The 25,893-nt window shown below is 45.4% G+C and overlaps 1 protein-coding gene and 1 long non-coding RNA gene across 3 annotated transcripts in view; one reads left to right on the forward strand and one right to left on the reverse strand.

The window, feature by feature from the left end:
- The window catches only part of LOC107312852 (uncharacterized), a 43,362-nt gene extending 23,944 nt beyond the window's left edge, over positions 1-19,418 (forward strand). The window contains exon 4 of the long non-coding RNA XR_001554655.3: positions 19,327-19,418. This is a non-coding gene — a long non-coding RNA (uncharacterized LOC107312852). The remainder of the gene's footprint in view (positions 1-19,326) is intronic.
- Positions 1-25,893, reverse strand: part of LOC107312849 (gamma-aminobutyric acid receptor subunit beta-4) — a 72,536-nt gene that overhangs the window by 37,744 nt on the left and 8,899 nt on the right. For both annotated transcript variants that reach the window (XM_015860641.3, XM_015860642.3), the window contains exon 3: positions 8,729-8,796. In XM_015860641.3, the coding sequence (XP_015716127.2) occupies positions 8,729-8,796 (68 nt within the window). The remainder of the gene's footprint in view (positions 1-8,728; positions 8,797-25,893) is intronic.

The following is a 25,893-nucleotide window of genomic DNA, read 5'->3' on the forward strand; positions in this document are numbered from 1 at the left end:
TTTAATTTTTCTGAGGGTTCTGATACAGCCAGCAATATTGCGAGGGAGCAGAAATCTTGCAGACAGGAACATGGGCACAGGGCAAAGCTGACCTTCCAGAAGAATGGAACAAAAGACACCTAATAGATATGATGGTGCTCAGCCTAGATTCCCACACTCATTTACAAGGAAGAAGATTAGCATTCAGGAACTCGACTGATATTCAGGAGAACCGGGATCATACTGGAGCTGGTGTGTTGTAGACCTTCAAGTGTGCTTGAACCTCAGTTGAAAACCTGATGAACAAAAGGGTCAGTACTTTGTGTATCCATGACCTAGGAATGCAGAGTGCGTGGGAAGGAAGATGAAAGGCACAAACTGTTTTCTTCTGCAGTCACGATGATGTAAAAGGAGATCCTGTGGCAGCAGGTTGCAGCAGTGGAAGAGGGAGATGAAGTCCAGCTTGCAAGATGTAAACATGTTTGGCTTTGCATTCTTCTTTACTAGAGGCTCAGGTGGGAGCTCACAAGAGCCCTGTAAAGAAGGGGGTGAGGGATGTCTAAGAGTGCACATCCCAGCCTGGTGGCCCACTGCTCCCTGGCAGGTGGAAGGCAGCCACTTTCATGTGCCCTGCAGGCAGTGCTGTGGAAGGCAGAAGGGGCTGTAGGATCCTGCCTCACTTCTTTCCTTGTCAGTTTTCTGGCTGGAGATGCCCCAAGAGTGTGCTTGTGCCAGGGCAGCAGAGACTGCCTGTATTTCATCCCACATGCATGCACTACCTCCTTCCCCATAACGACCCTTTTCATCTGACTTGAAGGCCTTTCTAGATCTACAAACAGCTCAGCAGATCCTTTCCCTTTCACCATCATTTTTCTTTGAATGTTCATTTTTCTCTGTAGCCTAGCAACTCCGCACAGACTCAGAATATTAACAGCTCCTGTCCCCACACACAATCTTCTCCAGAGGCCTGAAAAATGTGATAGCAGAAAGGCTGAGAGTGGTAGGAGTGAGCACGAGAGATGTAGAGAGCGTGCAGGGAACCTATATCAGCATTCAGAAACAGCAAAGCTATTCAGCTGTCGTATCTGCCACCTTCACTCAACATGTACATAACATATAGAGCTATATATAGCCCTATTTATTTACATATTCAAATAGCAACCTGACATGCACGCCCTTGTATTCAGAGCTAGGTTCTATATTGAGGTGCTGGCACTCTTACGCACGTACATTCCACTGCTGTGTGCTATAAATATATATGTGACAAGATGTCAGCAGGTCAGATCCTCAAGATCTAATATGGTTTTCAATCAACCAGATGAAGCTTTCACTTGTAGGAAGATACTTCTGCCATAATCTTCTCCAGTGCTACAGCATTTCTATTGAAGCAGGTGGCTATTTAGAACATTGTTCTCAAATACAGCTTTTTAAAGACTTGTATATACGTAAATATATATATATATATATATATATATATATATATATATATATATATATATATATATATATACATATATAAAGTCTGTGGGAGTTCTGCCTGTAATATAAAAAACAAAGCAGGAAAAAAATCAGCCGGGACAGTTTTCTGCAGTAACAATTCTAACTACTACAGGAAAGACACGGTGCACATTGAAGTGGTTCATACCACTGCCATACAACGCTGACATGTTCAGATCTAAAGATAACTTGGCTTTTTCAGGAACAGATGGAGCACTGCAATACACAGCACTGTTGAGCTGAAAGCGTGCTGCAAACCATATAGCCGTGGACTCTTGTCCTCTCCAATATGACTTCTTTCCTGCTGTGGGGTGGAGTCATCTATGAAATGCAGAGTGAACATAAGTCTCTTCAGTGAGAGTACAGAATATTCTCATGGGGGAAGTCACCCATTGAGCCAGGCATCTGAACTCGTTCTCAGTCCTGGAAGTGGGGTTGACTAAGCCCTGCTAGGGTTCGGACTTGTGATCCTGGAGGACTTGCAGAGCTGCTCCTTAGGAAAAAGACACAGTGGAAAGATACTTAATGGGGATGTGTAAATGCTTTTACTCAATAAGCAGCACCACCATGTCTTATTTGTGCTGCAAAATCCTAGATTTGGTCTAGGAATCAGCCAGTCCATCTAACTGCTTGTCCATATCCAAGCTATTCCAGTTGCACAGATAACAGGCTTCCTGCATACCCTCCCGTTAATTTATCCTGCGAATGCTACAGGATTTCGAGGAGGAAATCAGCATGGTAGAATAGAAAGCCTCAGGGGGGAAGAGTCATACTCTAGCTCAGCAGCTCCCAGTTTTTCTTCAGCTAAGAGCTTTTTTCAGCAAGGCCTCCACAGCTCGTTATCAATTGATCTATGTCCATGGTAAAATCATGCAATTCAGCCAACAAAAAATATTTCATTCCAGAACATCATTAATGACAAAGACATTAGAGCCTATCAGCACAAACACAGGGGACTCCTTTATAGGGGATGCTATCAAGCTTTCCCCCACTCATATGAGGACAGATCCAGGCAGGACTGCTGCTTTACCAGTCTGCCCTCTGCTACACACCTCAAGTCTATGGGACCTCCATCTCAGAAGGAGTTTCTGGCTCCTCGTGCAGGTCCTAGCTATCTTCCGGCTATTGTATTTGAAGCAACGATATGGTGATCTTTGTGTTGTTACTTAGCAACTTGAATCTAAGATGTAGTGAATTCACTGGGCTGTCTCTACAGGTAGCCAATATCAAGGCCAAAGACGTAGGGAGAATTCTGTCCTTGGAATGGGATAATTCTCAAAATATTATAGAAGATAGATTTTTCCCTTCTACGAGTTGCCATAAATACAGTAAATATTGACATATGAGTCACACTGACCTATTTTCCAGTTTTTCACTCAGGCCAGTCTCTATGTAACTAATTCCATAACCAAGAATGTGGAGTACATCAGGATCCTTCACAATGGTTTGCTTTTTTCTTAGCTACTTTGTGCAAGATCACCACCCTGTTGTGGAAGGATCATGTTTTGGGGAAGGGATGGGAGCACTGCTTGATTGAATTTCAGCAGCCACTCCCAAATCTCATCACACAGAAGTTCCCTGAGACCTGATGCTTTATTTGTCTCCATGCAGTACCTTAGTCTAAGGGCTACCCAAAAGTACTTGGGGGTACTAGTGGATAGCAAGCTGGATGTGCAATGTGCCCTCATGGACTAGAAAACCAGCCTTACCCTGGGCTGCATTGAAAGCACTGATGGCAGCCTGCAGAGGATACTGCTCACAGCTATAGAGCAGGACCTTCCATCTCATTCCCTGTTAACTCTCTCCTTCAGGAAAATACCATATGATATGTACAGAACTGCCACTGTTTGATTTTCCAAGCAAGCAGCCACCCAATGCATTACAGCCCCGCATGCAAGTGACAATTGCCGCATGACCTAAGTGGTACTGAGGCAATCTTTGGCAGAGGAAGGCACAGACCATTGCCAGCTCTGAAGAAACCTACCATCTCAGCCACATGCTTGCAATATCACAGTTTAAATCACAGCGTACAGAATCCCCCTAGCACATGAAATAAAGCACAACTCCTATTTGTCCATGCCACCATAAAATCTAGGTACATCAGAGCTGTACCATTCTTATTATGCTACACTTTAAGAATGTGGCCCTTCTTCAGCACCAAGGCAATCTCTACTACCTGCAACACTACTACTGTAGGAGCCTACAGCAAATCCAACAGGACTACAGCCCCTGCAGTACTATTACACACTCACAGCCAATTTGGTGTCAATCCTTCCAATCCTACCAAGTCTATTCATCTATGCCACCTTCAATCACCAACTATGTTCAGCACGCAGCAGAATCACCCATGTATTAATGTGTGTGGGTTATATTGATACAAGATTCAGCTGGGCAATGCATGTACATACTGCAGTGAAAACAGGACTACAAAGTCTGATCAGGACAGATTCCTCTACAGAATTCTTCCACAAAGGCTATTTCAGACATTCCTGATAGATGAAATCTTTGACATAGTGGAAAGAATGATGCACCCCAGATGGTATCATAACAGGATGTAGGATGGTCTTGTCTGGATAAGAACACCCTTACACACCTGTAGTGGCAAGCTCATTGGTTTCTAGGGACAAATATTACATCCCTCTTGAACAGGGATAACTTATTTTCCTAACGAGACAATCTGGTTTCTTAGATTTCAATCAAACTTCAAGAAATTAAGAGGCATCGTGTCTGCTATTTTCCTGTAATCCCCAAGTGATCAGCCAAGTGCTGGCGCTCCCATCAGGCAGCAGCGTGGTGAGAGGTGATGATAGAGGACTAGGGAACAGGAGGCAATGAAGTGAAATATCGAGGTTAGCTTTGCCAAGCATCCTGCACCAACCACTAACCTGTCTGCACTGCGGACTGCTGCCCAGCAAGATGTATCACCAGTCCCACAAATATCACTGCTTTAACACCTTGTATATCCCTGCAAACAGTTCTTTATGGAAGGCTTGCTTCTTACAGTAGCCCTCTACAATAATCCTCTTGTAACTTTTCAACTTGTCACCAGGTTTATAAAACTTTAAAGCTAGTGCTATAACAAACTGAAACAATGTTATTGCAGATGTAGGAGAGCATCTCGGGATGAATAAATTATAGGAGCCACAAAGAAATCACGACGACAGCGGCTGCATGCTCCCAGTTGCTTATGGTGAGCAGAGATACAGGGAGAGCAGGCTCGGGAATGCACAGATCATAGGGCAGGGAAATTGAAGCCTTATGAAGGGTAACCATCTCTTCTAAATGCATACAATGCTTCTGGTTGTTTTACTTATTGAAATAGTTCGTGAATGCCTGAAGGGAGTCTGAACTGTTTGGTATTGGAAGAATACATCCCTGAAGATTAGTGAGGCAAGGCTGTAGGTGGAAATAGAAGCCTCCACTCCCACCCTGCAAAAAGTGTCCAGATTGGGCCAGTTCTCAGCTGTCTGCTGGAAGGGCATGTAGGGAAGACTTCCAGCTCCTTTAGTAGTTGGTGCTGGATACCATCAGAGCTGGATCCAGCCAAGTAGGTTGGCTGAGAGAGACCACTAAAATGATGATGTCTTTGGGCAACATTGCCGGCACATGCTACAAGGACTGTGCATTTTTCTGGCTGTACAGTGACTTGAGTTCCAGGCTGACAGCACCCTTTACTCTCCAGGTTCCATCCTTCTGTTCTCAGCAGATCCACTGAGCTACAAAACGTCATTACGAAGATGTTTCTCTTTTCAGAATGCCTTTAAAACCCCAACTTGCAAATTCATACAGGATCTGAGAGTTCTCCAGCCAGGCCTTTCATCTTCATGGATCAGCACTTCCCAGAGGGTCTGCCACTCAAATGTGCCCTCCTCAGTACCTGCTTGGCCTGGCCCCTGCCACCTTTTCCCAAGCATTTCAATTGATGTCACTGATCTTGGCTCAGCAAATAATCCTTTTAATCAATGACAAGAACAGAGGCTGCAGCTCAGCATTGCTTAGCAGAGCTAAGAGGAGTACACAGTAATAAAGCATTACTTGAGCAAGTGAGCTTGAAAATACGGCTGACCACACACAGGCAGCAGCTGTGGTGAATGAGATGTCATTTTTTAAAGTAAGGACAATAGTTTTGGTCCCTCATGATTAGGAGATCATTACAAAGCTAGCAGTGCACCTAGGAGCCTCTTTCAACCCAGCATGACTCTATCTGCACTGTACCATGTCATGGCATCAGGGCATGGCCCTCAAGAAGATAAGATGCTTTGCCTTTGTATGACAAGGAACCAGGAGACACTGAGCTTGTACAGGCTACCACAATGCAATCTGTGCATCGGTTGTCTGGGAACTTCCAGTGTAAAGACATGGTTGTGTTGTCTTTGCGTAGCCCTGCAGGCTCCAGGATTGAAATGTCATCACAAAATCATTTCAGCAATACCATTCTCATGGGAGAGGAGGCAAAGTGTGCCACTTAAATCGTGGGTGGAGCTGCATTCCTCCAAAGCACCACATCCAGCCAAACTCCTGTGGAAAACAACTTCTTGAATCACGCCATGGCCAGGCACTGGCAGCACTTGCTCCCCACCATCGTGGTGTCAGTAAATGCCAAGAGTCCCAAGGATAGGCATGGGAGAGCTGGGGGTTCTCCTCAGCCCAACCCATTGTTCCAGAAAGGATGTCTGAGGATTAATTAATTATCCTACAAGGGGCAGTAAGTAATAACACTCCTTGTGGAACAATAGAAGCTATTTGGTTACCATGACAACTCAGCTCCACTTGTGTGCCTTTAATTTATTCATTGCACAGTCCCTTCCCCAATCATACACAACGCCAAAAAATGCCTTGTTTTTCTTGCCAGTCACCATATCCAGAGTAGGGGTAAGACACAGCCTTTTCCTGGGGGCATCTGCCACCCAGAATGATGCACATAAATCTCTTCTGCTTGGAAAATTGCATCCCATGAGATTCTGCTCCCTGTAGGTTTGATTTTGATTCTCATCTTTTAACCCTTTTTGAAGCTGCCTCACTACATTTCTTATAGATCTTGATCTTGAGTGGGTTCTCCTGCAAACATATGCAGGAAGGATGACCAGGTGTTTGTGCTTGTCAGCCTCTATGGAGAGCCAGGAGAGATGATCAGATCAGCAGCAACAACAGGAGTGTGGCATAGGCAGTGCCTAGTGCTCACTCTGGTTGCAGCCATGCCATGATTACAAAAACACTCAGTATCCATTAGTAGTGCTGCCCACTTTCTCTATGACACAGAGCAATGTGTAGATGAAGGTAGGTGCAGGTTCAGTATGCTCTCCACCACACTCCACAGAGGTTTCTCTACAATCTCAATCAAACAATTTTGCCCCAGCAGCCCTTCTGTTCACTGGAAAGGGAAAAGCATTGCTCTCACAAGGAAAGCACTAAGTGTTGCTAAGAGAATGGCTGCTAATGCAGGATACAGCATGCCTGACTACAGCAGGTGTATGGCAAAAGACCTGAGAGGGCTTTACAGCCCATGGACACACCTCCAGCAGGAGCTTCATCTTGAACCTGCAGCATTTAGCTCTCTTCTGATATCTATACAGGAAGATCAGGGTAATTGTAGCACATAAATCCTTTACTTCCTGCAATTATGTTTGTGTAATCTGGGGTCTTATACAACATCTCCAGACCCCAGATTTTTCATCCTGACTTTAGCAAGGAAGGTGACAGCTGCCACATAGGAAAATTCAGGTCCAACTTGAGACTGGGGGAGGAGGTGACTTAAAGTTAAGCTCTGTCCTGGCAGGCAAGATAGATGGAACTGGGTTAAGCCATCTGCCTTTTCTAAGTTGAGCTTAACCTCAAGCACAGTTACCCAGTGCAATGGGGACTGAGGGCTTAATCTGAATTTTTGTATGTACATTCTGCTCAGTGTCACTATTAACACCGAGGTGTAACATGCCGTATAGAGAATGATAGTAAAGGTTGGGCTAAAGAAAACAGGTCAGGGGAGTCCAGAATCAGATAAATAGGACAGGAGCATTGGGAGACCAAGATTTTAACAGACTTGAACAGCAAGAGCCCTAAGCTGGCCTAGGATTCTCCTGCATGGGTTGGGACTGAGGAATAGGACAGCTTCTGCCAAATGGTCCCCATCCATCCTCATGGCAAGCAGAGGGACTTGGAGGAAAAGCCTCTGGGCAGGAGGGAGGAAAGTAGGTCTAGGTGACAGATCAGTGCAATGCAATGGGGTGAAATCTGTTATCTGAGCAGAGAACATTTTTCTTCAGTGATAGGAAAAACTCCAGCCTATAAATGCCACTCCAAGCAAGCAGATTGCCCTGAGATGCCTCCTTTCCCAGTACAGATCTCCAAAGAAATGCCAAATTACCACCAGCAAGCATACAAAGCCACTGCCTGTTTTTCAACTTTGCAGTCACAGGCTGACTGTAAAGCTACTCCTGTTTTGTGCCACTGGAAAAATACAAGCATCTGCTTTGAAGGAATAAGCATTAATGGCTGGAGGAGACAACCAGCACAAAATAGTAAGAGATGATTATCTGCTCTGGATAAGTCTCTTATCATCTCTAGCTCCAGAGATGCCAGCTGAGTCTCTCCATCCACACACTGACAGATGACACTCAGGATGCTCCTCTGAGCTAGTGGATGCTAACCTTACTTGGACTTATCAGGAAGCAAACTACAGTCCTTCAATCACATCACAAATATAGAGACAGGCATGTACCAGAGGGCCATCATGCCAGCCTTGTTTTTCAAGGGCTTAATTTCAGAATTGTTTTGGTCTGGAGCTGGGCTGTGGGGCCAGTTGTGACACAGGCCAATTAATGGGTGGAAAGAGCAAGGCTCAAACAGAAACCAGTATGCTGAGAAAGAAATTGGGAGACCTCATTTTGTACAGCCCAGTGATGTGCTGAACTTTCATTTTTATCACAGCGCACATGAAGAAATCATGCTTGAACTCCTTATGCTTTAGTGATGAAGAACTGTCTCAAGTCAGAGTACAATATCTCCCACAGTCCTATGCCCAGTGAGAAAAAACCCCCACACATTTTGTATCAAAAAATTACCACTTTTCCTCCAACTACTTCCCAACAGTTTCAGGGAAGATCTGCAGGAGGAACTTAAGGAAGCCTGGCCTTTTCATCAGGGCACCCTGAAAGCTCAGGTGACTCCAAGGAGACACTGTCTAGGATACACATCTCAACCAGGAAAAGAGAAAACATTTTATTAGCCTTTTGTTTGTTTTTCATCCCAAACTCACCATGTTGACTTCAGAGATCTGGTCAATGCTGGAGATATGGATGCTCATTCCCACTGTGACAGGGTTACCTGAAACACAAACAGACTGGGTTAGGACCATATCCAGGCTCTCTCCTTCTGCCTGCTATTACAGCATTGACTAGAAATGCATGGATATGACTTGAAGCAGCCTCACATTCCGCAATATCCAGAATTTCAAAGTCACATGTGCTCAGATTATTGGAGAAGAATAGATTTGTCTAACTCCCAGCTTGATTCTTTAATTCTTGGAAGTTAATCACTCCCCCTAGTTATGCAATTATCTATGGTCGTCATTCCAAATAACACCTTCAGAAACATCAGCAGGCTCTCAGTGGACTTGCAGAAGGTATTGCTGATTGACCATACACAGAACATAGCAATCAAACCCATACAACATATAGGCAGGAAAAATACTCCAGCTCACTTCTCCATTCTCCTGCCAGCTCTGCTGTACCAAACAAAGCCCAGATGAGTTTTAATACTCAAGACACCAGACAACGGAAACAGATCCATTAAGTAAGAAACCAGCATTTCTACTGTGGCTTTTCAGAGAAGCAAAGAGTAGTGCTGGGATTAGAGAACAAATTCCCCATTTTACCATTGGCATGAGGGTACACTATCCCTCACTTAAGCTGTGTAAAATGATTTGCAGAGAGATACACATCTGCTGCTAAAACTAGCACAAGGTCTACCTATGGCAGCTAGGGATGGGATTTCTGAGAGCCACCACTCCCCCATCATTCCCACTGCTCCACAGTCAAACTCAATCCCACTGCAGTTAACACCCTTCTTCTCATATGTGCCAGGTAGAAAAAGCTTCCTTGCAGCATAGTACAAGAAAGGGAAAGGCAAGCAGCTCTGCCACTCAAGGTATTAACTCTTCCATGGACTCATTAGTAGATCTAAGAGCTGAAATATTTACAGATAATCATGAAATGGCTTAGAAAGTAATTAGGAGATTGGGGTAGAGGGGAGAACCACACAACTGGAAATGAAGTGATTTTTTAATTATATGTTTCCAGAAGTAGGGAAGTAGTGTCATTAGGGCTGCCTTGTGATTGGGTGTACTGTTAACCAAGACCCTCTGCTGCAAATTAAGCAGTATTATCTTTTAATGGAATATGAACAACACTGAAAACATCAGAATCAACAACTGTAATTAGACTCTGCTAAGCAAATCCCCTGAAAGAGGCAGTGCTTTCCTGCAGCACTCCTGGCTCACTGTCAGTTGTGCTGGGGACAGGGTGCTCAGGAGACCTTGCTCAGCATCCAGAAATCCCCATGCCGGGCAGTCTCCCTGTATCCTTGTATTGCTCTGCTCATCTATCACAAGGGAACCAGGTGGGAAAATAACCACAAGTCACTATGTGACAGCCAACCTCCTCACGTCCTGCACCAGTAAAACTCTTCAGGAAGTCTCACTTCAAGTCTTTTTTTCTGCAATCAGAACCTTGTAGTGATAGCAGCCATAGCAGGAAGTGTCACTGCCCCGAAGACCTTACTGACTAATTGGCTGCAAGAGGAAAGATGGGGCCATGTCAGGGCTGCAGCAGAGCTGGGGAGAAGCCAACTCCTGACTCCTGAGCCCCACTACATGCCAGTGTTTTTTTCCTCCAAGAGATGCCCTTCTGTCTTCTTTGCTTCTAGTTAGTCAGCACTGGTGAATGTGGTACTGTGATTGGGGTGTCCTTTCCTTCCTTGGTGCAAAGGGAAAAAAAAAAAGCTTTTCTTCACCCCTGCTGTGCAAGAGACCCACTGAAACAACTGGCCTGGGTGGCACTGACAGCGGTGATATGCAAATATTTGTCAAATGCAGAGACTATCCAATCTAATCTATCTGTCTAGACATTTGTGCTGTGTTCATCACCATGGTATCTGAGTGCCTGGGGTCATGCAGTGACTCAGTGTCAGAGCTGTGGATAAGATCCAGACCTTCCAACTCCCAGCTCCAAGACAACTGCTGGAGCAGAGATTGGTCGCGCTGCTCCCCATCAGTCTGTGCTCACCCGCACCCAGTGCTTGTGCCCAGTCAGCAATGTTCCCAATGGCCACCCTGGGCACTGCCAAGACCTCTACACAACATCCATCACAGCAAGTGGGAGGCTCCACAAGCTACTTCCATCCCCTGGGCTGTGGATCTCTCAAACCACTCCAGAGATGAAGGTATGCAAAGTCCTATACCGGATCTACTCTTGGCTTGATTGCCGGGAAGCCATTTCACCTCCATTCGAATTTGAAGACTGCCCTTCCACTTCTTCAGGACAGCACACATGCATACACAACCAGCAGAAAATATTCGCCCTACCTCTTACCACAGCCTGGAGAGAAACTAGACCGGCTGCTGTCCAACATTCAGGCTGTAAGTAGTACACAGAATAAACAAAGGACATCAATTCTGCCAATGTTAATAGCTTCAGGCAAGAGGGAAACAAAAAGTAGGGTATTTAAAATACAGGATAACGTCATCTGAATTTGTTCAAAAGGCAGAGCTCTGCATCTGCAGATATGAAAAGATGCAAAAGAAAACCTGATATTAAAGATTTATGCTTTTATCTGCAAACTAGACCTTTACCCCATAGAGAAAATGCTTATGCCTTGGAAAGGATCGTAGGCAAGTTCACAAGTGAGGGAGTGTGAGAAACTCTGCCACTTCCACCAGTGAGCAGCACTGTCACGCATCTCCATTTCTCACCACCACTGGAGAAGTCACCAACATTCTGTCCTCAAAGCAGTTTGATGTCTCTGAAAAGTGTTCTCAAGGGAAGTTGGAAGGAAAGCAGACAAAAGAGTTATAATAAAATCGGTCCTTTTTCTGCAAGTGATACTTGTCAAATACAAAAACAGCCAAGGTAGAGAACAAGTTGTGCTAATCTGCAATATTTTCCCAGCAACCAGTTATTACTTTCACATTTTATTTTATAATGTTTCAAAGCCCCAGAACCCAGCATTGTGTTGCTACAGAAGCCATCCCTATGGCACAACTGCAGAGGAAAAGATCATGTTTCCAAGCCTGTCTGCTTTCACTGCAGCCAGGGGTGATGGCAGCCTGGATCAAGGCATTTCTTCCAGCTTTCAGCCTTGTAGCTCAGCTGCAGGAGGAAACAAAATCTATAGCACAAAATACAGTGTATGTAATGTGCCTCCAAACCCAAGATGGTTCACACTGCCCTTTCTTCACTCCTTGCCCAGAAAGCTAAACTAGAGCAAGTTTGGATTTCTCTGCCATTAAATTTCCAATTACAATATAGAAACTGTCAAAGACTCAAGAACAGTGGGCAGACAAATAGAACTTATATTTTTGTCCACTAAAGCCACATCACTTTTATAAACTACAGCCAGTGCTTTGAGAAGCCTGGTTCATGCATCTCTGAGCATGTGAACCTGGCAATGCTGGCACAGCAAAGGCTTGCAGTTGCTAAGGGACAGGCTTCAGCCTCAAGTCTACCCTCCAGCCCAAACTACAGGAACAAAGGGTTGACAAGGATCTTGGGAGGTTGCACAGCCCATATCCTTCACAGAAGCAGACTCAAATAGACTTAAAACCTCTTTAGAGGAGGCTTTCTTTAAAATCACCACTATCAGAAATTCCCTCGCTCCCCTGGACAATCTCCTCCATTTGACTGCACTGAGAAAGCTTTACTTGAATATCCAAATAAAACCTTCTCTGCAGTGCAACTGTAGTTGATTGTGTCTTATCATCTCCCACCCTCCCCCCCCCACCAATGATAGTGAAAGAATAAATCAATCATCCTTCTTTGACAACAGCTTTTATGTACTGAGAAACCATGACATCCTTCTCCCTCCCCCACTAATACTGTCTTTCCTAGATTAAATGCACCTGAGTTCTCCAACCTCTCCTTGGAGGTCATGTTTTCTAAAGCTCTAACAATTAGTGCTGTTCTCCTCTGGCCTTTTGCCAATTTGTCTACATCTCTATTTTAAAGGATGGTAGCCAGACTCTGAAGTAAACACGACATGTCATCAGCATGGAGGGGAGAAAAAACAACAACCTCCAATGTATAGCATTCTCCTAAACCACTTCGGGTGTATTGCTGCCCAGAAACCACTCCAAACCCACTGCTCCCATCCTGAGACCTGCTCACTTTAGTAGGAATTCAGAGATACTAAAGCCCTGTGCTTAACATTCAAGTGCATCATATGTGGAAGAGAGATAATTTAGCACCGTCTTTTGGCCAAGAGTGAGGCTCATCCAAAACAGCTCTATGCACGACTCCCAGTGTTCCCTGCTTGCACAGTGCCTGTGTCATTATCAGATTCCAGGATTGCCTTGCTGAGTGGTGCTGTTGATACCTTGGAAGGAAGGGAAGCCTCCAGAGGGACCTGGACAAGCTGGAGAAGTGGGGCCATGAAAACCTAATGAGGTTCAGCAAGGCCAAGTGCAGGGTGCTACACTTGGATTGGGGCAATCCCTGCTACTTATACAAACTGGGGGGAAGATCTCTTTGAGAGCAGCCCTGTGGAAAAGAACTTGCTCTGTCCATGCATGCTTTCCAGAAACCAGAGGACAGTAGTGGCACTAGAGCCCAGAAGCAGATAGTCCCAGACAAGGTTGCCCTGTGCTGGCTGGCAGAAATGTTTCTGCAAAAGCAGGGCAATAGAGGCAGACATGGAGAGAGCAGGGTTTCTTGTTAGATGCTGCTATGGGACTGCAGTGCCTTACTTGCATTTTTCAATAATTCCTCTGCTCCCACCTCCCTCCCGTCTCCCACCTCCAATTAGAATATTCTCAGGCTTGCCAAAGGCAAGACCAGCACACAGATTAATTTCACTCCCAGGACTTTTTCCTTCAATATGACTCCCACTTTGCTGAATGCAGGAGAACAGTTTGGTATCTACTTGCTCTTTCTGCAGGAAAAGGCTTGGCCAAGCTACTGCCCCTGCTTTGTTCTCTGCACTGGACCTCAGGGCAGCCAGGCTTTATGTTTACAACTTAAAACCGTAGCCCACGTCACTGCTACGTGCAGTGAGGAGCTGGTTATACAAGGCTGACAGACACTGTTAGTTAGAAGAGATAGCAGGTAATCAGTGGCACAGAATGGACCAGGGCTTGCTGCCTGGATCCAGCCATGCAGGCTCCCAAGAAATCCCATTCTGTCCTATCCAGAAAAGCTTTCAGCCCAAAGACTATTCCACAGTATCTTCCCAGAAGATAATTTAGAGTCACGTGTAGTGCCTGAACACTCTCTTTCACCGCAGGGAAGTCACCCATAGTTACCATTAGCACCAGGGGAATAAAAGTATTCCTGTTTTATCCCTCCACAACATTGGAGGACTGGAGGAGTTTACAGTTATTTTCATAATAGCTGTGCTGTTGAATCTCAAGGCTCTGCTATAGCAGTTAATGGGAGAATATCCAGAAGACCACTGAATCATTGGAAAGGACCCTTAAAGACCATCCAGTCCAACTCCCCTGCAATGAGCAGGGACATCTATGGCTCCATCAGGTGCTTGGAGTCTCATCCAGCCTGACCTTGAGTGTCTTCAGGGATGGGGCACCCACTACCTCTCTGGGCAGCCTGCGCCAGTGCCTCACCACCCTTACTGTAAAAAACTTCTTCCTTACATACTTCCTTATATAAGTATATATAAATATATAAGGAAGGATCCTTACGAGAACAGGCTAAGAGAGCAGGGACTCTTCAGCCTGGAGAAGAGGAGGCTCCATGTAGACTTTATAGCAGCCTTCCAGTACCTGAAGGAGCCTACAGAAAAGCTGGGGAGGGACTTTTTATAAGGTCAGGTAGCGGCAGGACAAGGGAAAATCACTTTAAACTGGCGGAAGGTGGATTTAAATGAGATATTAAGAAGACATTTTTTACTGTGAGGGTGGCGAGACACTTGGAACAGGTTGCCCAGAGAGCTGTGGATGCCCCCCTCCCTGGAAGCATCCAAGGCCAAGCTGGATGGAGCTTTGAGCAACCTGGTCTAGAGGGAGGCATCCCTGCCTATAGCTGGGGATTGTAACTAGATGATCTTAAAGGTCCTTTCCAACCCAAACTATTCTATGATTCATTACACATTAATCCTGCTGGATGAGCAAGGAAAGTTGATCACATATCATGAAAGCACAAACGTTTTGGGAGCAGCTTTCATCCAGCATCTCTGATTTGTGGTGACATCTGGAAGTGCCAAGATCAGCAGGGTCTCTTAAGCACCTACTTCAACTTTTCAAAAAAAAAAAAATCGAGGTTTAAATACCAACTAACATCCTCCGAACATTTCTCTTTTTTTAATTCTTACTTCTATGACTCACTGTTGACCTCTCCCCCAACCACATCCGATAGCTGCGCAGTGAGCTTGCCAGGACCAGCATAACGGCCAGAGCTATCACGCATCCAAAGGCTGATATCAAAACTCTCCTGCTGCTCCTAGCAGGTCACTCCTTGATATCCATTGGCTGTACAGGAGAAAACTGTACCATGACAACAGCCTTTTAGCCAGCTTGGTAGTTTCCCAGAGAGATGGTCTCATGGCAGGTTAACAGCTGCTACATTCACTGCACTGCTGGGAAATGGAGAGGCAGTGGGACTTGTGCTATGGAATCTCCTTGCTTCACATGAATAAAGAGTGGTAGTTTGGAGCTGGAAGTCAGAGCCCTGGTGTCCAAAACATATAGATCTATCCATGCCTGCTGCTTCCCTATGGATTTTGTCTTTGTAGGAGACAGGTTTGCCTCCAAGTAAGCACTGAAGCTGATCTTTTAGCAAAGAGCCAAAAGATGCAGCACTTGCAAAGTACGCATATCTGACCACTCAGGTACTATCCCGTGATGCTCTCTGCAGACATACCAGTTAATCTCGATAATAGCTACCACATTTCCAGTATGTTGTCAAATGAAACTGTCCCTGCAGATGTGAGTGGAGAGAATATTTTCTCAAACAAGCTGTGCCTGCTTGTGAGCCAGAGCTGAGGGATCCTTCTGGAGGAACAATACTTTCCCAGTGCTGATGTAACCCTCAGTCTGTGACTGTTCTAGGGAAAGCAGAGAGCTAAGGAGCACAATCGAGCACAATCTGTGAGGCACAGTGGATTACCTAATCTATCTCATGGGTATTTTTAATGGATTAGTAGGTATTAGAGTGGGATATTGCAAATATCCCATGGAAATTTGGAAGTGAGAGACAACAATCAACCGGCTGCAAAAACAGTGTAAAGGTTGTCCCAGAGGTATCGAAGGATTACAGAGCAAGCTAAATCAAGGCTGACTTTAAAGGATGTTGCTAGACAGCTTCCCAAGCTGAATAAAAACAAGATCTCAATGTACAGGCTTAAAAATGGAACAAGAGAGTAGACATCAACCTTACAACACTTGTACAACTGATGGACTCAGCAAAGCACCTGCACATGCACACAGGGCTTTCAGCATTAAGAAGAATCACCTACTTCTCAGAATATTATCTGGTTTTGGGAGAGACTTGGCCCAACATTCAGGAGACATTTTTAAAGCTACTTCTCCCTCACTGAGGAGGGCAGCCTTCCAAAGCCAGGCTTATCTCTTGCCTGAGTGATACGTGCTTGGTAAGATCACAGAAAACTGAAGGGAAAATAAGTTTTCAGGTTTATCATAAACTATATATCTGTCCTCATTTACAGCCCTACACAGCTGAATCACCTTACTAGATCTGATAGTTAACAACCTAACATCATTGGACAGGCTGGAGGGGGGTTGTGGAGTCTCCTTCTCTGGAGATATTCAAGACCTACCTGGATGCCTACCTGTGCAGCCTGGTGTAGGGAACCCACTTTGTCAGGGGGGTTGGACTTGATGATCTCTGGAGGTCCCTTCCAACCCCTATGATTCTGTGATTCTGTGATCATTAATGGGACTCAAGCAATAAACTCTTAAAGAGCAACCTGACTAAGAACACCAGTTCCCACACCCAGCCCAAACCACAGCAAGTTTACGTTGCAGGGATGCCACAGACATTGGTTTCTTTGTTAGGCTGAGTGCAGAAAACAGATCCAGCCATCAGGAGATGAGGGTGCAGAACTCAGTCACCCATCCTCCCTGTCCAGGCCACATACATTCAGACAGATTCCTGGCTCAGACAGATCCCTGTAGAATGCAATTCTACAGAGTAAATGCTTTGTTTGAAGGATTTTTCTTTTACATCCTTCTTGCAGAGCAGGGTGCTCCTGTAAAACATTACATTTCCCTGCACTTATACTAAGCTGGCTCTAGAAAAAGCAGAGGTACTGAATTTCCCAGAGTCCTCCAGCTCTTAAACCCCTCCAAAAGTGGTAGTGGGAAGGCAACCGAGCTTCCCAAACAAGTATTTGTCGTAGACTGACAGCAGATCAACTGAAGCCGGGTATTTTTCTTCCAGCAGCAAGTACCATCAGACCCACACTGATTAGCCACCTCCACATTTCTCCACCTGATAAAACTCCCTCCCACCTCTGCTAAGATGCTGGCAGGCAAGTGCATCTCCCTGCAGGCCTGCACAGCAGCTGGGCACGGCTCTATTCACCTGGGAAAGCTGGGAAGGACTCAGGAGGAATCCATCCTTTCTGCTTTTGCTCAGGCCCTCGTTGCTCTATCTCTCAGAGCACCCCTTGTGCTCTCCTGCTTCCAGAGCTACCCAATCCCCAACTTAGGCTGGGAAACCTTTGGTTCCCATTTCCTAGCCCACTGCTAGTTACTTGGCTTTCCAGGGCTTGCAGACTAGAGTTTAGAAAGCATCATCCACAGACATTTAGTATTTTGACCCACACAAGAGGGAGCAGAGTGCTTATCCACTGGTTTCAAGTCTAGTATTGGATGCCCCACACCATGACTCTCCTGCAGAAGCCTAACAGGCAGGAATAGAGCAAACCACTGGGAAGACCACAGCACCAAACAACTGTCCTCCCACCCACAGCCGGAAGGGGTGCTATAAGTGGGGTATCCCACCCCACCTCCTCCCATTGGGTAAGGCTGCCATAGTGGCACAAAGTTGAGGCCATTTAGCCATTTAGCAATCATACCAACCAGCAGCTGTAGAAACCTCTCATACATTGCCCATTAGTCTGTCTCATATCCATCTGACCTCTCAGAGCACAAAGGTCCTGATCCACCTTTTCAGCGCTGGGCTTTTGTTAATGAATGTCTCCTACATGGAAGAGGGTTGCTTTTGTGATGCCCATGGAAACATCATCCTCTAAACAACTACCGACCTGGGCTGTATGGGAGTATGTGACCTCTCCAGGAAAATGCTCTCATACATTACCAAATCCTGAGCCATCTAATCCCCTTAGCTGAAAATGAGCCGAACCAAATTAATTTAAATGGGTTAACACAAGCTTCTCCATTCATATCAAATCCATTACTCTGTCTTGGAAGTATTTGTAACAACAACAAAATATCTGGACTTGACATTTTTATCAAAATAACAAGAAGAAGGTGTTTTCCTTTTCTCCTTATTTTCAGTCATTAATGAGTTAGTCACACTTCCTCATCACTATTATAGATTTGTGTCTTTAAATGATACCACAGTCTCTAATTTCTGGGTGAATACAATAGGATGTACACAGCATGGGGAGAAAAAGAAAAGAAATACAATGGCCAGGTCAGGACACATCAGGCTTATGCAAAGAGCAAACTCAGGGCCGAGACCTCCAGTGGCAGCAGTGAAGGCCCTGCTGTGCCCAATGCCATACCTATTGGTAGGTGACTTCTCGGTGGTGCTTCATTCTGCAACATGATGCAAATTCAGTGGCTGGGGTGCCCATGAGAGAGATGGCCATTCCTTCCTTGTTACCTTTGTCAAGTCTGGAGATACAGCTTTTCTCAGTGCCCCAGTGCTCATCCTTCCCAATACACTGTTATTAGGGCTTTCACTAATGATGACTTCAGGCACTGTCCACCTCTGTATAACACACCTGCTCCCTTCTCTCCCCTACCTTCCTGGGTATGTAGATAATCTCAGAGGTAGAGCTCTGGGGTCACACAGTGCTCAAGGCCTATGCTCAGTGGAGGTCAGGATGATTTTCAGCCAGAGAAAAAAGCAGTGAGTCAGGCCCGAAATACAACAGAATTCACATTGAAATCCTGAGCCTGAGTTAGAAATCATGAGAAGTAGAGCACACACAAACAAGCCTCCCTCTTTCCAAATGTTAGATATGGAATTGTATTGCTTTTATCTCCTGGTTTCTCCATTAGTTGGATGTGCTTTGTTCAGGTTCTGCTTTTTCTCCAGCATGAAGACAGAGAAATTCTTAATAACATAGCTGATGAGTGAGAACTGAAATACTGCTATAGGAAAAAGATCCAAGTTTGTAAGTCGGTCAGTTTTAAAAGACTGACGCCCTGGTGTTTCCAGCATTCTGCTAATTATCATTTTGCAAAACTGCCTTGGAGATTCATCAGGAGCAAAGTTCATAGGCCACCCCTTACCCCAGCACGTCTTGTTGAGAAATACGACTGCCATTTGTTCACCAAAATAATTGCTTTCACTCAGGATTCATGGATGAGCAAATCTTGCAGAGCTTTTACATATATATTCATCTCCATCAATTCATCAACATAATAATCATGCATTATTAACTTGAGTACTCATCAGGTTTTTTTTCCTCCAGTTCCAAATCCTAGCAAGGAGCAAGTGTGCAACAGAGAAAAAAAAACATGTAGAAGAGCTTCTGATGAATGTTCTAATTTTGAAATGAAAGGAGAATAAGAAGAAAAACTCAGATCATCACATACCCTCTCCTTCTCTTCTAAAAATGTCCTGCCAACCCAGGACCCTTCCCAGAAGCCAGCAGGCTGGGCATTCCTACAGACCTAACACACAGCCTGTTTGCCATGCGGAGCTTCCTCTCCCCATCTGGAGAGGGTTTCTTTCTTCATGTGACAATGTTCCACCAACAAGGTCCAGCATAGAAACTAGGAGGCCTCCTATCCAGAACCACAGTGTCTGCTGGACCTGCCTTCACCCAAAACACAAACTACTCCAAACCTGGAAAAGACTTCTGCTGTGGTTTCACTAATGCAAAACTGCTTAAAGAAAGAAGTCTGCAGGTGGGTTGCCTGGTTGAATCACAGAATCATTAAGTTTGGAAAAGACCACTAAGACCATCTAGACAAACCATCAGCTCATCATTGTCATGGCAATCTGTAATGCAGCCAACATGTAAGAAAAGAGCAAGAGAGCAAGAAGATCATCAGGAAAATGTCTGGTAGCTCTAAGGAGATGTGTTTAGAAAGATCTCTGGATGAAGAAACCTTTCATAGCTGCACAGCACTGCTGCAGTTATGACCCATAGAAGGGGAAAAGGCAATCTAGGGTTCTTTCCTCCCAGCTGCCTGATGAGCCTTGATTCTAAACATTGGCACTGAATGATAAAGTGTCATAAGAACTGGATAAGATGAAGTACTTCTGGGTCATCATTCTTGGTAGAATTTGGTCTGTGTAACAGACAAAAGCCTACTGCTGCTTTTAAAGGCCTAGATAACCCTGCTGGCTCAGAGCACTGATACTTGCTATGGGCAGGGAATGGCAGGGTGTCTGCTCCTGCTGGCACTGATGGTTATTACAGAAGCACACGAACAGCAGAGGCTGGAACTAGTGCAAAATCTGGGACACCCTTCCCAATTTCTCTAGCATATGGCATGATCATACTACATTTTCCAAATATTCAGCCAATGACTGTTCAAAACCTTGTATTTTCTGCAAAGGCCGTGGGGAATACTCTCCTGTTCTGTCTACCAGGAGGGGAACTATTTGTGAACAAAATTAATACCCACTGCATGTCAGATCCTTTCCTGTGGCCCTTCCATTTCTCTGCAGCAAGAGAAGGGCACACGTACCCACTCCCTCTGCTCCCTCTGCAGGTTTTGCAGGCTATTTGATGACCAGGTAGTGGACCAGAGCACTTACAAGTGTTTGGGTCTGCTCTTGTGAACAAAGAGCAACAGAAGGAAGCAGATCTTCCCAGTTCCATGCCTTGCTCTGCCACAGGTTTTGCTGTGCCACCCCCAAGAGGCTGCCACCTCTTGGTGTCTGTAGATGTACAGTGGGGCTAGCAGAAACCTATCAGCCCACAGGTAGTGGGGAAAACCTTTTAGTCAATGTTTGTACAGCACGGAAACCTTGCTGCTATCTGTCACACAGAGACCATAATACTACCTGAGAACAAATTATATTCATGCATAATCAAAATCACATTCAGCTCAGCCCCGATTCAAGAATCCTTTTTGGCTGGTTGTGATGTCCAGAGCAGAGAGAGCACAGCTTGATTTCCAGAGCCCAGGCTGAGCTGGCAGAGCTGGCAGGTAGAAATATCTTGTTTTGACTGGTAAACTGAGCAAATTTGACATGGAAACCACTGAGGGAGAATAAATATGGAACAACAAGATGTAATTTTTACAGAGGCTCTTTTCCAACCATAACTGTACTCCGAGCCATCCCAGACTTGAACTAAGAGGTCCTGAGGTCTGGGGAAGGAAATTCAAGCCATGGTAGGTTTGGCTGAGGCTCACCCCTGTCACAAGCACAGACATCTTTAAGTGCACAATTACTTAACGGCACTATTCCTTCAGGACTACAAAGAGCAGAAGAAATAGAAAGGAACAGAAAAGGGAGGGAGGGAAGATCAGAGAAGAAAAAGAGTTTTTAGCTCTGACACAGAACCAAGAATAAATGCCAGAATCAGAAGAATAGCCTATAGGAATTGTACGATCAGTGTTCTCCAAAGCTGCCTGAAATTCATACCCAGCTCAAAGCAAATAGCGGTGCTCCTACAGCCTGGGAAGAAGGGCTGACTGAGCCAAGCTCAGCTGCTTTCCATTTAATGGGAACAGGATCTGTCACTGGATCAACAGAACACCTGTTTATTGGACAGATCTGTTCATGCTGTGGGGCTCCACCATCCAGCATTCCTCCCTTTCTCACATACATGATGTGAATTCCTTTAATGGGTTTTATGCCATCATTAAGCACATCATTTTCCCTGTCCATGTTTCTAGCGATGTTTTTAACAAGTGCATGATATTTCACAGGAAATATCAAGATATAAATAGACACTTAACAAACCTCACCAAGGGCTATCTGCAAGAATGGATCTTAGTCTTCCACACCAAATGCTGTCACTATGGCTGAAGAACTGTTACATCAGTTCAGCCTGACACTTCAGTAGCCTTCTGCTTATTTATTTTTGAAGCAGACACAGGTGAGAAAACTGATGTGCACACACAACCTGTGTTTTATGTTTTGTGCTCTATGGGTTAAGAACATTCTTCTGCTTCATTGGGATGCTGGAATTCTTAAGAAATGAACAACACGTATATGTAAACTGCCCTGATAAACAGCTCTAGGGCTGTGTATTTTGAGTAATCAAAAGGACTTGTACTAATGAGTTTTGCACTCTTTTTGCATTTTGCTTGTGGTGACACTCCCTAGAAGGCACGAACTGTCTCAGAAATGGTTGGGTGTTACATTGATATTAATCAAGGTTGAAGATGAGTCCAGGTCAGATGGCAAACATCCTCCAGACTTGCTACAAACAACAACCTGCTTTTGATTAGTTAATTAATTAAGAACCATTGAAATTTTTATGCCAATCAGTAACTTGAATACATTGTAATCTGTAATAAAAGAGGGGGAAAAAAAAGTGACTGAGAGAAGAGGCAAAATTCCTGGAATTAATGTAAAAAGGATGATGACATCTTTCTTTTAGAGACAGAGAGATCTCAGAACCCTTCACCAGCTCTGGCGGCTGTGTCAGGGGTGGGATGGAGTGGCACAGAAAGACTGCACCAGCCAATGGGGACAAGGAAGGAGGAGGGCAACTGAACGCAATAATCCTACATGGAATTTGTCACAGACAGAAGAATCAACGTCTGTTGCTTTGAAAGTATAGTGGTTTCATGGATGACAGTAAGCCCTTATGTCTTTCAGTGAATACTGAATCCAGCAAATAACACTCGGTGATACCGTGCACTTCTCTAGGGCAGTCATTCAGATTGCTCAGGCACCCAAATCCAACATTACTTTGCACTGAGAGTCAGGGGAACCCATCTCCATTGCTGTCTTTGTCACACCACCGAGAGCTTCCTATCAGTGAAGGGTCTTCCAGGGCCACAGACAGATGCACAAATATGTTCAACATGCAAAAAGGAGTTTGCAAGATACGCCACATTGGAGGATGGGACTAAAAATTCTCAAATATTACTGCACCCCCCAAAAAAAATATGGATGAAACATGAGTGGAATCATGCCCACTGCTGAATGGAAGTTAGACAGGCAGTTCTTAATTAGAGAGTCCACAGGATTCTTGTTCATTCCTCTTCCTTGTTCGGTAGAGGATGGATTTGCTCTAAGGATGACGCAGGATTATATACAGGAGGACAGCGTTGTCAGTGGGGTCCCTGGCTGCTTTGCTGAAAATCTGATAGCCATGCAGTGAGTGAGGGGGAGGGCTCCTGGAAAGGAAAGCTGTTTGCATGGCTGTGTCCTGTTCTCCAGTGCTGGATGTATCACAGTCCTATACCCAGATCTTAAAGGTTTTCATGAACCTTGCCTGTCTACTATGGCATGGGGCTGAATACTTGCAGCTGTGGCTGATACCAGTAGGCACCATGCTTTGAACATGTTACCTGCTGTATGCAGCTCTGCTAAGCATTCTGTAAAATCAGGTGGTTTGGCTGGGTACCCAACAGCAGAGGCTACTTTTGACTCCTCAGAGGGGAACTGTGAGGATATTCACACTCTTCTTACATTTTTGACAGCAGAAACTAAAACAATTAGTTCTGTAGGAGCATATCTCAATATGGAGCAGTCAAGAAAGCCTAAGCATAAGCTAGTGTTTGCATGCTTAGTCCGAGGTTTTGCACCAGATGTGCAGCTCACCAACCCCTTCTGGCTCAATCTGTCCTAATCATTTGCCTTGACCACTTCAGTTCATGCCCACTGTCATTCTGACAGCCTTGTGCCCCTTTTGAGTGAGGGGAACATGAAGGAGCACCTCCACATGTAACAGCATCATCCCCCAGGTGTTCTGTGAAGGTGTGCATGAGGAAGCAGTTATTGGAGGTCTACTCCAGATGCACCCTCACAAGAACAAATGCAAAGCCAGGGAGCAACTTTGATTGCGGCTTTTCTGAAGTCCCAAATGTTTGACTTTACAGCCTCAAAGTCCTTTTCACAGTATGTATTTCCTATAAAAAGAGCAAAGTGAAAAAAAATAGAAGTCCCATCATGTGGCAAGGTGTTAACATCTACATATGTCCCAAGAAGGACTGGATCCTTTCATTTCCTGCCACTTTGGCTAATGAAGTAAGACACAACAGCAGGAGGTTGTCATCTTCTTTCTGGATTAGCCCTAGAGAGGATGTGACCCATGGTCTGGAGCCAGAAGTCACGTACATGGGGGAGGAAGCAGGGGCTGAGCAGCTGCAGCCAGTTTACCAACCAAGGATACACTTTTCTCAACAGCCTTTCCTTAGGAAGCAGAATGGAACGACTGGCAGACCTAGTGGCATATCCACCTTTGCTTTGACCCTGGATGGCATGAGGGTTTGCTAATTTTTCCATACCTCTCTTTCTTCCAATTTCTCCTTTCCTCCTATTCAGCCCCCTGTTCTCAAACCCAGAGCTGCTCCTCATGGGTACAGGGGGGGAAGGGTGATATCTGCCACCGCGGTCAAGCTGTGATGTGTAGCAGGTTAACATGTGTTCAGCTCTGACAGCCTCTCCTGTGGACAATGAAGGATGGCTGTGGATAAAAGGGTGCCATCCTGCTGGGACCCAACTCTCTGCTCCAAAACATGCAAATGTGTTGGGTAAAGGCACATCAGAAGCACTGAGGAAATGGAACCTGGCCACTCTGAGAATTTAACATTTTTGCCACAGAAAGGGAAGATAAGAGAGATGCAGTGCTGAAGACTAAGCCCTGGAAGGGCAGGATTGCAACTCCATCTTGTAGGGTGCCCTCTGCCTCCCTGCCACGCTGGGATGGATGGAGGTGGTGGCACTGAGATGCCGGTGTCACCATGCTGGGGTGGTGTTGGCCCTGGGCAGCAGCTGTGTGTGCACCAGGGCCAGCCCTGCTACGGTGCTGCCAGCTTCACCCCCAACATTTTGCAAGAGGGAAGAAAACCTATCACATATTGTGATAGGTTTGTGATAGGCTTGTTCTCAGATATATCTGAATTATTTTGCCCCAAATTTCCCTTCTTTCCTCAGAAAAGTGAAAGCAAGCTAGCTGAATGGAAAAAAAAACCAACAAAACACAACAGGAGCACAGTGGCCAAGCCTTATACAGAGCAGAAAACAGGGTCATGTCCAGGGAGCCTTAGCACTATGCAACACTGCCAGCCCTGCCTACATAAGGCACCAAATTCCTATTCCTTTCAGTACAGTGCCACTGGGACCAATTGTTTCTCAGCCATGCTGGGTTGGGGGGCCAGGACTCAGCCCCGCCACCTCCTGCTGCATTGGTGCCAGCCAACACCGCCACTCCTGCCAGCCCTGCTGCTTTCTGAGCCATGAACTACTGACAGTTCTTCACTGCAACACTTTATGCATCAGCAATCGTTTGTTTTCACAGTTCTGGATTTTAAGCCATGTTGTTACACAGGGAATGGCTGAGGATTTTGTCCCCAGGCCCACTGAACTTGGGGTGGCCCTGAGGCAGAAGTGCTGCAGAACAAGAAAGGCATGGGGGAGGCTGGGACCACAGGAGGGTGCAGGTATGATGGAGCAGAGAGGGATGAGGGCAGAAAGAGCAAGGAGGAGAAGCAGGGAGAGCAGCTTAAGGAGGGGTTCATGTCTTAAAGGTGAGGGGTGAGATGGAGCAAGGTTGATGGAAGCAGGGAAGCCAGGTTCGGGCTGCACAGCAGATGAGGAGCAGAGCTAAGAGCCCTAAGCCCAGGTTCATTTGGATCCAAGACCCCCTACGCCCTAATTCTTCTTCAAGAAATCTGAATACAAACTGGAGTGTGGAGAGCAGCTGAACCCACATGGAAATATAGGAAACATGGAAGCGTATGCTATCCATTTTCACCACACATTTTCAGGCACCATGCACATCACCCAGGAGCAACACTAGGAACCCTGCATTTCTAGGTAGGCAAGGGACAAGAAGCAGGGAATAACAACCCCTTATTTTTTGACTAAGATCTGTAAAAGATCCCAAGCAGGGTCCTCT

Source organism: Coturnix japonica, chromosome 4 (assembly GCF_054131305.1).
Source record: "Coturnix japonica strain WE chromosome 4, WE-NBRP24, whole genome shotgun sequence".
NCBI classification, from domain to species: domain Eukaryota; kingdom Metazoa; phylum Chordata; class Aves; order Galliformes; family Phasianidae; genus Coturnix; species Coturnix japonica.